This window comes from Staurois parvus, unplaced genomic scaffold (assembly GCF_062004578.1).
Source record: "Staurois parvus isolate SC_StPar_1 unplaced genomic scaffold, SC_StPar_1.0 ptg000009l, whole genome shotgun sequence".
In the NCBI taxonomy this organism is placed as follows: domain Eukaryota; kingdom Metazoa; phylum Chordata; class Amphibia; order Anura; family Ranidae; genus Staurois; species Staurois parvus.
In genome coordinates this window covers 2,418,889-2,432,422 of record NW_028317805.1, presented here as the reverse complement: position 1 = coordinate 2,432,422, position 13,534 = coordinate 2,418,889, and the positions used below count along the sequence as shown (strand labels likewise).

Here is a 13,534-nt window from a genome sequence, read left to right as displayed (position 1 = left end):
GGTAGAGACTGGTTTTGTTCAGCCATGCTTGAGCGAGTAATAACAGGTCTGTGCTGCCCTTTGGTGTCTGGCTTAATGCGCACAACACTGAACGTCCCAGCGTTTGTCAACGATTTGCCGTTAAGTGATGCAAACCCGCTGAACCACGTTCATGTGGAGCCGGTACAGAGGGCCATGAATCAGTATGGACCTGGCAGCAGCGTGAGCAGACGACAGAGGCACATGGCGCAGGGTGGCGGTGTAGGCAGCATTATTCTGAAGCCATACACAGGCCTAGGTTAAAAAGCGGAAGCCGTCAGCAGCGTTAGCAGACGACAGAGACACATGGCGCAGGGTGGCGGTGGATGCAGCAGTATTCGGAAGCCAAACACAGGCCTCGGTTAAAAAGCGGAAGCCGACTTTTTAACATAGGCCTCTGTATGGCCTTCAATTTAAGCTGCTTACGCTTCGCCACTCTGCCATGGGCCCCTGTACCGCCTCCTCTTGCTGCTGCCAGGTCCAGAGTGTGTCATGGGTCCCTGTACGGCCTCCCATTGCTGCTGACTTCATCGCCAGACTCTGCCATGTGCCACTTTCAGGTCTCCTTACACTGTTGGTGGGTTCCATTTTGTGATAGGGTGCTGTATGGCCTTCCATTGCTGCTGCCTCCACCGCCACCCTGCGCCATGTGCCTCTGTCGTCTGCTCACGCTGCTGACGGCTTCCTCTTTTTAACCGAGGCCTGTGTTTGGCTTCCGAATACTGCTGCATCCACCGCCACCCTGCGCCATGTGTCTCTGTCGTCTGCTCACGCTGCTGACGGCTTCCGCTTTTTAACCTAGGCCTGTGTATGGCTTCCGAATACTGCTGCCTCCACCGCCACCCTGCGCCATGTGCCTCTGTCGTCTGCTCACGCTGCTGACGGCTTCCGCTTTTTAACCGAGGCCTGTGTTTAGCTTCCGAATACTGCTGCATCCACCGCCCGCCCACTGCTGCTGCCAGGCCCGTAATCTGTCATGGGCCCCTGTACCGCCTCCTCATGCTGCTGCCAGGTCCAGAGTGTGTCATGGGTCCCTGTACGGCCTCCCATTGCTGCTGTCTCCATCGCCACACTCTGCCATGTGCCACTTTCAGGTCTCCTCACACTGCTGGTGGGTTCCATTTTGTCATAGGGTGCTGTATGGCCTCCCATTGCTGCTGCCTCCACCGCCACACTGTGGCTCCACACTCTGGTTTTGGCCCCGTGACTGCCCAAATGAGTGAAGTGTGCGGTGATTCTAAGATCGACGGCACTCATCTGCATGTCATACTGACTGACAGTATTAGTTCTCTTCCCCAGCAGACTCCAAGGGCATTTAAATTAAAGGTACAGTGTTCTGCACTAATATAAAGGCTCTCTGAAGCCTAGAAACACCCTTTTTATAAGTTAAATTCGCAGCGAATATATTCGCCTCGAATCAAATTTATTCCGCGAATTCGGCGAATCAGCCGAATCGAATTTTTTAATAATTCGCTCATCTCTAGTTAGGAATGTAAGGATGCCCTATTGTTTGATAGAAATGAAAATTATCAATCTAAAGAGGACTGAATTCGAAGACACCCCAAAAATCAAAGTGAAAACAAATGATGCAGCAGGCTAGTCTTTTGTTCTGAAATTTCATTACAGCAAATCAAAATGGTACTCTGTAGTTTGTATGACCCCCATGTGCTTGTATGCATGGCTGACAACATTGGTGAAAGCTCTTAATGAGATGACAGATGGTGTCCTGGGGTATTTCCTCCCAGATCTGAACCAGGGCATTGCTGAGCTCCTGGACAGTTTGTGGTGCAACCTGGTGGTGTCAGCGACCAAAACATGATATCCCAGAGGTGTTCTATTGGATTTAGGTCAGGCGAGCATGCGGGCCATTAAGTGATATCAGTTCCTTCATTCTCCAGGAGCTTCCTGCATATTCTCGCCACATGAGGCCGGGCATTAGGAGGAACCCAGGACCCGCTGCACCAGTATAGGGTCTGGCAATAGACCAAGGATTTCATCCCAATACCTATTGGCAGTCAGGGTGCCATTGTCTAGCCTGCAGAGGTCTGTGGGTACCTCCATGGATATGCCCTCCCAGACCATCACTGATCCACCACCAAAACGCTCATGCTGAACAGTGTTACAGGCAACAACGTTCTCCATGTCTTATCCAGACCCTGTCACATGTACTCAGGGTGAACTTTCTCTCATCTGTGAAAAGCATAGGGCGCCAGTGGCGGACCTACCAATTCTGTTGTTCAATGGCAAATGCAAATCGAGCTCTATGGTGCTGGACAGCGAGCACAGGGCCCACAAGAGGATGTTGAGCCCTGAGCCCACCTTCATGAAGTTTGTTTGATTGTTTGGCCAGAGACATTCACGCCAGTGGCCTGCTAGAGATAGGGCTCTGGTAGTGCTCATCCTTTTCCTCCTTGCACAAAGGACCTGCTAATGGGTTAAGAACCTTCTGCAGCCTGTCCGGCTCTCCAAGAGTAACTGCTTGTCTCCTGGAATCTCCTCCATGTTCTTGAGACTGTGCTGGGAGACACAGCAAACATTCTTGCAATAGCACGTATTTATGTGCCATCCTGGAGGAGTTGGACTGCCTGTGCAACCTCTGTAGGGTCCAAGTGTCACCTTATGCTACCAGTAGTGACACTGACCCTAGCCAAATGCAAAACTAGTGAAAAACAGTCAGAATAGATGAGTAGGGAAACAAATGTCAGTGGCCTCCACCTGTAAAACCATTCATGTGTTGGGAGTCTACTCATTGTTGCCCATCTAGTGCACCTCTGGTTCATTTCTTTAACACCAAAGCAGCTGAAACTGATTATCAACCCCCTCTGCTACTTAACTGACCAGATCAATATCTCAGGAGATTAATTGATTTGATGCTATACTCTGATTAAAAAGCGTTCCTTTAATTTTTTTGAACAATGTGTATGTATATATGTGTGTGTATGTATTTGTGTGTGTGTGTGTGTGTGTATATATATATATATATATATATATTGTTTTAAGTGATTTTGCCTGCATTGTAAGGCTAGCCATACAACATGCTATTTTCTTCAGCCATGGGTTGAAGGAAAGAAAATTGCTCAATTTCCCTATCAACACATTCAATATTGATGGGGGAATCCTTCCCAAAGCGTTATTGCGCCCTGCCAGCGAGAAGCCTTCCCTATTGTCAGAATATAATGATCACTGCTGGCAGCTATAGCTGCCTGCAGTGATCACACAAAAAAAAAAACCCGGCAGGCTGGCTGTTCTAAAGTTAATTAGTAGATCAACTTTAGTACAACCTACCCATAGATTGTTTGAAATTTGCCTGGTTCCTGTTGAACCGGCCAAATTTTGATACATCTATGGCCTAAAGTGGAACTTTACTCATAACAATTGATCAAAAATGTTTTTTAGCAAGGAACATACATTCCACATTAATAATTATGCAACCAGAATTTGTGTGTGCTGTAAAATGCCTCCAACATTGTTCTTATTTCTTCTTGCTGGAGGCTTTCATTTTGTTAAAGCCCCCTGCCCTGAGTAGCAGTTAAAGCAGAACTAAAGCCTCCTATCCTTTTCACCAAAGAAAGCTGCCATCTGTTTGATCTGCTACTGTCATGCTGCTGCACATGCAATTAGTTAAAAAAAAAAAAAAAAGTAATTTGATGGTTTAAAAGTTTGGTTGAGAACACAAGTAAATGTGACCGTTAGCATTCCTGGTATACTGGGAATGTAACTGTTTTTTAAACTGTTAAATTGATAGGTTTCGTTCCACTTTAATTCATAGACTGTCAGCAGATGGGCCTCTACAAATATGGTGAGCAACTGAGCATGTGCAGAGCAGGGTAAGACAGTGTATAATTGTATTTTAAATAGTATAGGCACTAATTTGTAATGATTTACGTAACTATACCTGCAAAAGTGGCCAGCCTGAACTGATCTAGCAACACTTTTCTGACTAAAGCTCCACTTTAAGAGGTGGCAGTAACCACTAGCCTACAGGGCACTTATACCCCCTTCCTGCCCAGGCCAATTTCCAGCTTTCAGTGCTGTTGCACTTTGAATGACAATTGCGCGGTCATGCAACACTGTACCCATATGAAATTTTTAGCATTTTTTTGTGACAGAGCTTTATTTTGGTGGTATTTAATCACCTCTGGGTTTTTTATTTTTTCTTAAACCAAAAACCACTGAAAATTTTGAAGAAAAAAAAAGTTTTTTCTTAGTTTTTGTTATAAAATTTTGTAAATACGTGATTTTTCTCCTTCACTGATGTGCGCTAATGAGGCTGCAGTGATGGGCACTGATGAGAAGGCACTGGTAGGTGGCACTGATGGGCATTGACAGGCATCACTGATGGGCACTGAAGGCAGCACTGATAGGCGGCACTGAAGGCAGCACTGATAGGCGGCACTGACGGGCACTGATAGGCGGCACTGACGGGCACTGATAGGCGGCACTGACGGGCACTGATAGGTGGCACTGATTGGCAGCACTGATAGGTGGCACTGACTGGCATTGATGGGTGACACTGAAAGGCAGCTCAGATGGGCATTGATGTGGCACTGATGGGCACTGAAATGTGGCACTGATGGGCACTGGCAGGTGGCATAGATAAGCACAGAACTGGCACTGATGGACACTGACAGGTGGCACTGCTGGGGCTACACAGATCATCAGGGCACACTGATCATCAGTGCTCTGATGATCTGTGTAGATGTCCCCTCGGAGGAATGCCGATTACCGGCTCTCCTCTGCAGCTGTCAGCGTGACAGCTCGTGAGGAGAGAAATGCCGATAACCGGCATTTCCCTGCTTACATGTGATCAGCTGTGATTGGACACAGCTGATCACATGACCGAGCCGACATCTTCAGCTCTTTCCGTAGAACGGTGATCCGCTGTGTCCGAGGGACACAGCGCATCGCCGATCGCCGTGCTGCGCGCTCCCGGAGCCGCGCATGCGCGGTGAGAATGGGAGGACGTCATATGACGTCCTCCCAGAACAAGAGAACCATCTTGCGTCCATCATATTACTATATGGCGGGCAGGAGGCGGTTAAAGCACAACCCTTGGATTTATTTACTAAAGCTGGAGAGTGCAAAATCAGGCTCACATCTGTGTAGAAACTGCAAAAAAAGAAAAAAGTAGAAAATCAGCTTCCAGGTTTTATTGCCAAAGCAATATTGCAAACCAAGTAGACTATAAGCAAAACATTTTTTTTCCCATTTTGGTTAGAGTAAGGGAGGGTTTCAACCCCTGTCGATTTTTTTTCCCCATCTGTGTCCTATTGTGGAAATTTCCCTTCGCTTCTTGTCCCATAGCCAAGCAGGAAGTGAAAGGAAATCCCTGCAAATTAAGGGGATTACTTGGAGACCCCCAGGTCACCAGAACTAGTGTCCCCATTGGAAGATTTCCCCTCTTACTTTTCTGGGGACAACCCCAAAATTGGGGATTTTCTTTTTACTTTCAATTATGTTAAACAGGTCAAATAGAGAGGGTGAATCTCCCTACCAGGGCAACAGACAACAATAAAAACTGACAGGTGTTCTAATCCATCTCCTCTCTGTCCAAAAGTAAAAAAAAGTTTTGCCTTTAGTTGTACTTTAATTGAACAAACTGAGGTTAGAAGCTAATTGGTTTCTATGCAGAAGTGAGCCTGATTTTGCCCTTTCCAGCTTTAGTAAATAACCCCCATTGTGTCTAGTAAATGTGGTGGCCCCCATTATCTGCACACATCTGTAGGTCCAGTTAAACCATTGTGAAAACAATACTCTCTCTAGATGGTAAAGCAAGTCAATAGTCCTTTTTTTGTTAATCCCCTCCCAACTAGTTCCTGCATCCCTTTAAAAGGATCTTTTCACCCAGGGGTAGGACTTATCCACTCATGTGACCTCTCTGATTGACTGTCACAGTGGTCACATTCTGCCAACTCCCAATCATTACTAGAGAGTGGAAGCTGTCTGACAGCTCAGTCATTTTGCTGGGAGCGCGCACTTGGCACAGAAACCTCAGCTGTCCATAGATGCATATGTGCTTTATGTTGGCACTAAAGCCCAACCTCTTTTCTGCTGCAGTTGTGTTACGTGAACGACCAAGGGTTACAAAGCAGACTACCATTGATGGAAAAAAACTTTTTTTTTTTTTTTGTTGCGCTAACCCTGTGGCTTCAACAGTTTGAGTTACTTACTTATAATAATCCAGATTTGGACTTTTGGTTTCAATTTACTTTGTAAAAAATGTTTGCAACCTTAAGTAATTTTGTAATGTGCCAGCCCTGACCTGACAGGAAAAATAGACTCTCTATGGCCTCATACACACTGGGTGCTTAGCCCCTGGTGCATAAGGGTCTAGCGTTTAGCTGCGACTGGAGGGCATTGACGCACTAACCATCCCCCACTCTCAGCAACCAGTCAAACTTTGAGAGTCTGATATCTGCTGTGGCTGGATGGTGCATTCATCAGAACTTCAGGTTAGGGCAGTATGCATCCAGGGATGTACCGATTATTCCTCCCTGGTGCATACTGCTAGGTGCTGAGGGCTGGCTGCATGTGGCCCAGTGGATAATTACAACTGATCGGTCAGGGTCTTAGCAGAATCAATTACATGTCTGCCAGTAAGAACATGTTATGAGAACTTGTAGCTCTTATGGTTCTGCAGATTTATCCCACTTCAGGATAATCATGCTTGTGACCATTTCCATTCCTGCAAAAGAAATGTGATGAACAATCACAAGATTAACACAAAAGCCATTGTTTCTTTTTAGTGGCCCACCAATTATTGATGTGAATAATATTTGGCCACAACTTCAGCTAATGTCCTTTTGTTAATGCTTGGGCTCATTTCACTAATGGGATTCCGCCACGTTATTTATTTATTTTTTTTTATGATGCTGGATTCATACAGACATTTGACAAAAGACAACTTATAACATTGAAAAGTTTCTTTACAATTGCCAGCAATTTATTCTACAAATCAATAAGGAATGGCTTTTAAAACAGGTGATATTTTGTTCTAGATAAGATTATTGAGTCCTGGATATTTTGTGTCAAGGTTCACATATCTTGCTGTCATGGACACTGATAAGGACTCATTCTGACCTTACAATGTGTTTATAAAGTCTAAGGTTATTTTTTTTTTTTTTGCCTAGGCGTTGACCAAAGCACTAATGTGAATAGTAGCTGAGAGTGATTAGGGCGCTCTTTTATATGCTAACCCAGTTTATGATCAATGTGTAGCTAAACTATGGTGTTGCGGACAAAAATGTTTGTGTTAAAGCTTGTTCACGCTACGGTTGTGTGTTTTAATAGCAAGCATTCGTATCATGGTCATTTTTCTTATCTTTCCCAAACGTAGGTTAAAGCACTCTTTAATATTGTTTGACAGTTCCATCTTAATTACCGCTTCCTTTTACATCACTGAGGCATGTATCAAATAAGAAATTCTATTAATTATAAAGTCTTCCTACTAGCTGTGTTCCCATCCACAGTCTGGTCAGGCCAGGAGTTATTACTCTAGTTTTAAGAGATCCCATGTTGTAGGTTTGTACACGTTTGTATTTCCTGCACGTAACTAGCTGATTACTATCACAGGTGCATTGATGTAAGCTTTGGTAAGCAATAGGTGGTCCATAAAGTAACCAAATGGGTTTGTGGCTTTATTGTCATCAATGTGTGTAGCAAAATTGTGGCCATTTTTGATTACTGGTGTAGCTGGAACTGCTTTTCAGTAAGTAGGCTAAGTGATCGCATACATTCATAGACCTACAAGCGTTATTTATAACCTCTTCCAATCATTAGGAAGTGTCCCAAATATGCATAGTTTAATATATGCTGTTGGAGCTGGAATTACCGTGGCTGCAGGCACCAGACTTGCTCTCCAATAGATCCTCATTTAAAAATTTAAAATTGATTGTTGATATAGCATTCATACAACATAACAGATGCTTTGTGGCCCTCCTGCAGAATATTTTTGTAAAATACAGAGAACTGAATACTCTTAGTGATATACTAATTGTTTCATATGTAGCCTGAAATCATTCTTTAGCACCAAAACTTTTATTGTTGATCCACCATTTTGCTTTTGTGCTATGTATGACTGATATCAAATAATCCACTCCTGAGACTGTAAGACCAAGTTTGTCTACTCTTTGAGCTGTGAAATGAATCACATTTTTTTTTCCTAATTAGCAACACATCTGCTGCACTATATTAATCAAACCTATTCCATATTGTGTTTATTTTACAGAGCAAATCATCTAGGAAAGGCTTTATTCGAACGCGGTGGTGTATTACAGACTGGTACGTTGTGTAAGGTCTATGGCACAAAGATATTGTCATAAAACAAAGGCATTTTTATGATTGAGAACCTGCCTTAGTTCTGAGCATTTCAAATCAAAGCAAGATCTTGCGGATGAATAGTTCAAGGAAGGTAACCAGTATTACAGGAAATGTGGCATTTAATTAAATCCTCATTAATCATATCTTTACACAGTCACAATTTCACTTTCTAGAAAGAAAAAGATAGTCATTTGTATGTTTCGAAATTATTCTTCTCTGTCAAGGTAAACAAGAAGCTTTGTGTTCTGCCTGGAAGATACCAATTTTCAGCATGTATGACTCAGATTGGCATAAAGTAATGTCATAGGTTTAATAGACTGACATTTAGGTTATCAGGAGGTAACAGCCTGACAGTGTACCTGGGGGTTTTAAGTGGTTGGAGAGGTCAACTGACTACAGGTTAATTAAAAAAAAAGTTTTAATTAGGGCCTATTGTCAATAATGTGTTATATTAATGCTTGCTTACTAACATGCTTTGCAGTAAGAAAATTAAAATGAACCTGCAGAAATTATTGCAACATAACACACTACAGAGCTTGCAGTGAGTTACTGCAGGTTGTAGTTATCTGCAATACAAATGCATTGAATGGCACCCGTTAAAAACTGCAGATGTCTTTAGTAGCCATGAAGGACTTCAAAGGGAGCCACAGGCCATATTGCAAATTTGTTGTGTGACTTTAGGTAGAATCTATAGGGTTGATTACTAAAGGCAAATAGACTGTGCACTTTGCAAGAGCAGTTGCTCTGGAGCTTAGTTTATGAGGTAAAGCACTTTGCTAACAATACCTAATCATGTGAAAGAAAGATTAAAAAAAAGCATTTTTGCTTGCATGTGTTTGGATATTGGAATTTAGCAGAGCTTCTGCTAATTTACTAAGCTCTGGAGCAAATGCACTTGCAGAGTGCACAATCTAATTGCCTTTAGTGAATCAACCCCTATGATTGTTCAGAAACAGTTGCCTTCAGATAAAACATTTTTACTATTTTATTTTCAATCATTTTTTCATTTTCAAAAAGTAACATTTCATTTGCATAAACAAAGCAGGTGTGGATCACTTTGTTTTGCAAAATTCAAGAGCCGAAAAAGTTCAACTGCATATCACTTTCAATGCACATTATGTCTATACAAAATATTATGGACAAGTTATTGACCAGCATTATTTATAGACCTCTAGATAGAAACTAAAACTCAAAAAACACTGGAAAATGAACTAAAATAATAGTGCATAATAACATTATTTCAGTTAACCTTTGTGTGGCGTGATCGCATTGCAGTGGCGTTGTTTTGTGGCCCAACCCATTACCTTTTTAAAATAACAGTACAGCTAGTGAAGCATAGACATTTTTCATATAGGGAGACCTGGAAAAAGTTTGGTCATTATTTTGAGTAGATTATTACTTGTCCAAACCAGTTCTTTTGTGTCCAATTTTAAGATTAGAAGTAATTTGCAGTTTATATCTACAATAATTTCCTGTGAATTTTCTAAACATGGTAAACTGACCATGCTTATAATCTGAATACATTCTCATTTATTCTGGCACTTTTATAATCCCAGAATTTCCAAAAGTGTCTAATAGAGCATAAAGTCAAACAGCAGATTACATTTTGCACTGAAAATCTGTGTTATGTCTATAAATTTAGCATCAGAATCATGGTGCACAAGTCACCTGTATAAGATTTCAGAAACTGTTATTCAGATGTTTACCCAAGAGGAACCCTTGACATAAATTTCATGTCTTAGGAACCCCTACCAACAGCAAGTTCTAGGAGGTTAGTGGCACAAACGCCCCTTACATTGATTGCTAGTGAGAAGAATGCCCACCTTACAATGGTGGTCAGAATGCCACATTAAGTGGTAGCTAAGATCACTGGGTTCACGCAATCATGCAACTGGTTTTGCCAAGAGGTGTTGATCCCAGAACTGTGCATCAATTTTGGGTTTATTATTAGGTTGGTCACAGGTCAAGGAACCACGTTTGAGAAAGGTTGGTTTGATTATTTACCTTATCTAATTTTCTGACATTCTATGCCTCAATTCTGACTTCAATTCATGACTTGTTGCACTGCAGAGTGTATTGACAGCAATCATTTCTCTGTTAACAATTGCCTTCTCCCTTTTATACAGTGCCTTTGATTTGGTGAACATTCATCTTTTTCATGATGCTTCCAATTTAATTGCTTGGGAATCTAGCCCATCCACCTACTCAGGAATACGGCAAAAGGCTCTAAGTTATGTTTTAAATAGGTAAGCGAGGTGGTCATTTTATACACGTCTTGATTATCTATATGCTTTGTTTGTGTGTAACCAGCATTTCTTTACAAAAGGTTTAATTTTTGATGGTTTTAATTGAGCTTTGGGAATCTACATAACTACCAATTTTTTAGAATCCCCTAGTCTTTCTTTGTTTAGTCATGCTGCTGACCAACCTATATAACTTCTTTCAAAGAGAAGTTTGGTAAATCCTGTATAATACATCACTGGTCTTACTGGCACAGGCTAGGTGCACTTGCAGCCCAAACTGGAACAGCAACATGTTGTGCCAGTGCCTAACATAGTATAGTTTGCTACAATTTATAATTTTATATAAATTCTGCATTACCTTGGATCTAGAAAGACTTGTAATATTATTAAAGTAACCCCTCACTCTTACACAATTGGTTATTGTATACCTCTAATGGAGAATTTTAGTATTTCTAGCCACAACTAAAGCTCTCTCTAGCCAACATTTGTTTTGTTTTGGATAAAGTGAATAAGGGATGGAGCCTCTGTCGGGGTCCTGTCGCTTTTGTCTATTTATAGGATTTCCAAACACTAGCAAAGCACTTTTTTAGTAAAGCAAATGAGGCCTCTTGCACACTGCAGCTTGAAAAAGCTCAGTACAGCGGGGGTTTTTTTTACTATACTAAAATGCAGCCCATTGTTTACAATGTACCTGTACACACAGACACGTAAACAAGCCCTGTGTGTTCTTGTGTTAAAAAAAAAAAAAAAAGAAAAATCTGCATTCTCCATCAGTATTTTGCATTGGTATGTGCACAAATATATGCATATGAGCATAAACGTTAATGAATATTGCATGATTGCAAGTGAATACAAGCATAAATACTCGCAAGTAAGCACAAAACAAACATCTGAAATTACGTCCACAAATGCTGATGCTCAAACATCAGTACCATGTGCCAGAGGCCTAAAGCTTACAACTTGTAAATGTTTTTAGTGTTGTTTGTGCCTTTCAGTCCTAGTGATACCCACACCTCCCATTTCCTGTATGGGCAACAGAAGGCATCAGAAGGCCTGAAAATGAGAGGAAATCTCCCCAATGAGGTCATAGACGCAATAAATAATTGTCAGAAGTTCTCACTCTTATCCACTCTATTGAAAAGTAGATTTCCTGTAAATAGTGTAGGACTCCCCATGCATGCACCAACTATTCTGAAACTTTCAGTTGCTTGTCCTTTTTCAAGTTATCACAATTTCTGGCTATTCAGTCATCTATTCTGTCTACAGCATTTACATGTTGATTACCCAGGTATATTGTGAAACACTTACAAGCACATTATTATAATTATTATTATACAGTGTTTATATAGTGCCAAAGGGTTTGCTCAGCGCTGTACATTAGCGAGGGGGACAGAACATGAGACAATACAGTACAATACAATACACGAGGGGTTTGAGGGCCCTGCTCTTTCAAGATTACAATCTAGGAGGGTGGGGATAGTGGTACAGGAGGAAGTGGCTGTGGGGGATGGAGTGGTAGGAGGAGTGGAGGAGATCGGTTGTTATGTGAGGGTGGAGGAGATCGGTTGTTACCCTGAAGAGATGGGTTTTCAGGGTGCGCCTGAAGGTGAGGAGGGTAGGTGACAGTCTGATGGATTGGGGTAGGGAGTTCCAGAGGATGGGGGAAGTCCTGGAGAAGTCCTGCAGTCGGGCGTGGGAGGAGGAGACCAGGGAGCTAGAGAGTAGGAGGTCTTGTGAGGAGCGAAGGGCACGGGTAAGGTGGCATTTGGGTATCAGGTCAGTGAGGTAGTTTGGGGCAGCGTTGTGAATGGCTTTGTATGTCAGAGTTAGTCATTTGAGTTTAATGCGTTGGGCAATCGGGAGCCAGTGAAGGGATTGGCAGAGGGGGATGGCAGATGTGGAGCGGTTGGTGAGGTGGATGAGTCTAGCCGCTAAGTTCAGGATAGACTGGCGTGGAGATAGCATTTGTTTGGGTAGGCCAGTGAGAAGGGAGTTGCAGTAGTCCAGGCGTGAGATAATGAGGGAGTGTACGAGTTGTTTAGTAGTGTCTGGGGTGAGGAACGTACGTATCTTGGAGATGTTGCGGAGGTGGAGCCTGCATGCATCATTTGATAGTGATTGGACATGAGTTGGGAAGGAAAGGTTTGAGTCCAGGGTGACACCCAGGACTTTAGCGTGTGGGGTGGGATTGATAGTGGCGTTGCTAGTCGTGATGGAGAGGATGGGGGGGGGCGCGGGCTGGGGGGAAAACAAGCAGCTCAGTTTTGGACAGGTTTAACTTGAGGAAATGGAGCGACATCCAGTCTGTCGTTCAGGAGGTGGGCGATGCGGGCGGAGAGAGAGGGGGTGAGGGGTGGAGAGGTAAATTTGTGTGCCGTCGGCATAGAGGTGATAGTTGAAGCCGTTGGAGTGCATCAGTTTGCCAAGGGAGGAGGTGTAGATGGAGAAGAGGAGGGGTCCGAGGACAGAGCCTTGGGGGACTCCAACAGAGAGGGGGAGGTGGCAACGTTATAGGTAACGCTGAAGGAGCGTTGGGATAGGTAGGAGGAGAGCCAGGAGAGAGCAGCGTCCCTGATGCCAAAGGAGTGCAGTTTAGTAAGGAGGAGGTGTGGTCGACGGTGCCGAAGGCCGCGGAGAGGTCAAGGAGCAGGAGGACTGAGTAGTGGCCATTAGCTTTGGTGGTTAGCAGGTCGTTAGTGATTTTAAGTAGGGCGGTTTCGGTGGAGTGTATGGGACGGAAGCCAGACTGTAGTGGATCAAGGAGGTTATCAGTGAGGTGAGCGCTTAGGCGATTGTAGGCTAGGCACTCAAGGAGCTTGTAAGTGAATGGTAGCAGGGAGATGGGTCTAAGGTTGTTTAGGTCAGTGGGGTCAAAGGAGGGTTTTTTGAGTATGGGGGTAATGTGTGCATGCTTTAGGTGGGAGGGGAATGCGCAAGTAGAGAGGGAGAGATTG

General features: G+C 43.2%; 1 protein-coding gene across 2 annotated transcripts in view; it reads left to right on the top strand.

The window, feature by feature from the left end:
- The window catches only part of INPP5A (inositol polyphosphate-5-phosphatase A), a 569,268-nt gene that overhangs the window by 341,113 nt on the left and 214,621 nt on the right, over positions 1-13,534 (top strand). For both annotated transcript variants that reach the window (XM_089669171.1, XM_089669173.1), the window contains exons 7-8: positions 8,246-8,298; positions 10,464-10,583. In XM_089669171.1, coding sequence (XP_089525297.1) covers positions 8,246-8,298; positions 10,464-10,583 — 173 coding nt within the window. The remainder of the gene's footprint in view (positions 1-8,245; positions 8,299-10,463; positions 10,584-13,534) is intronic.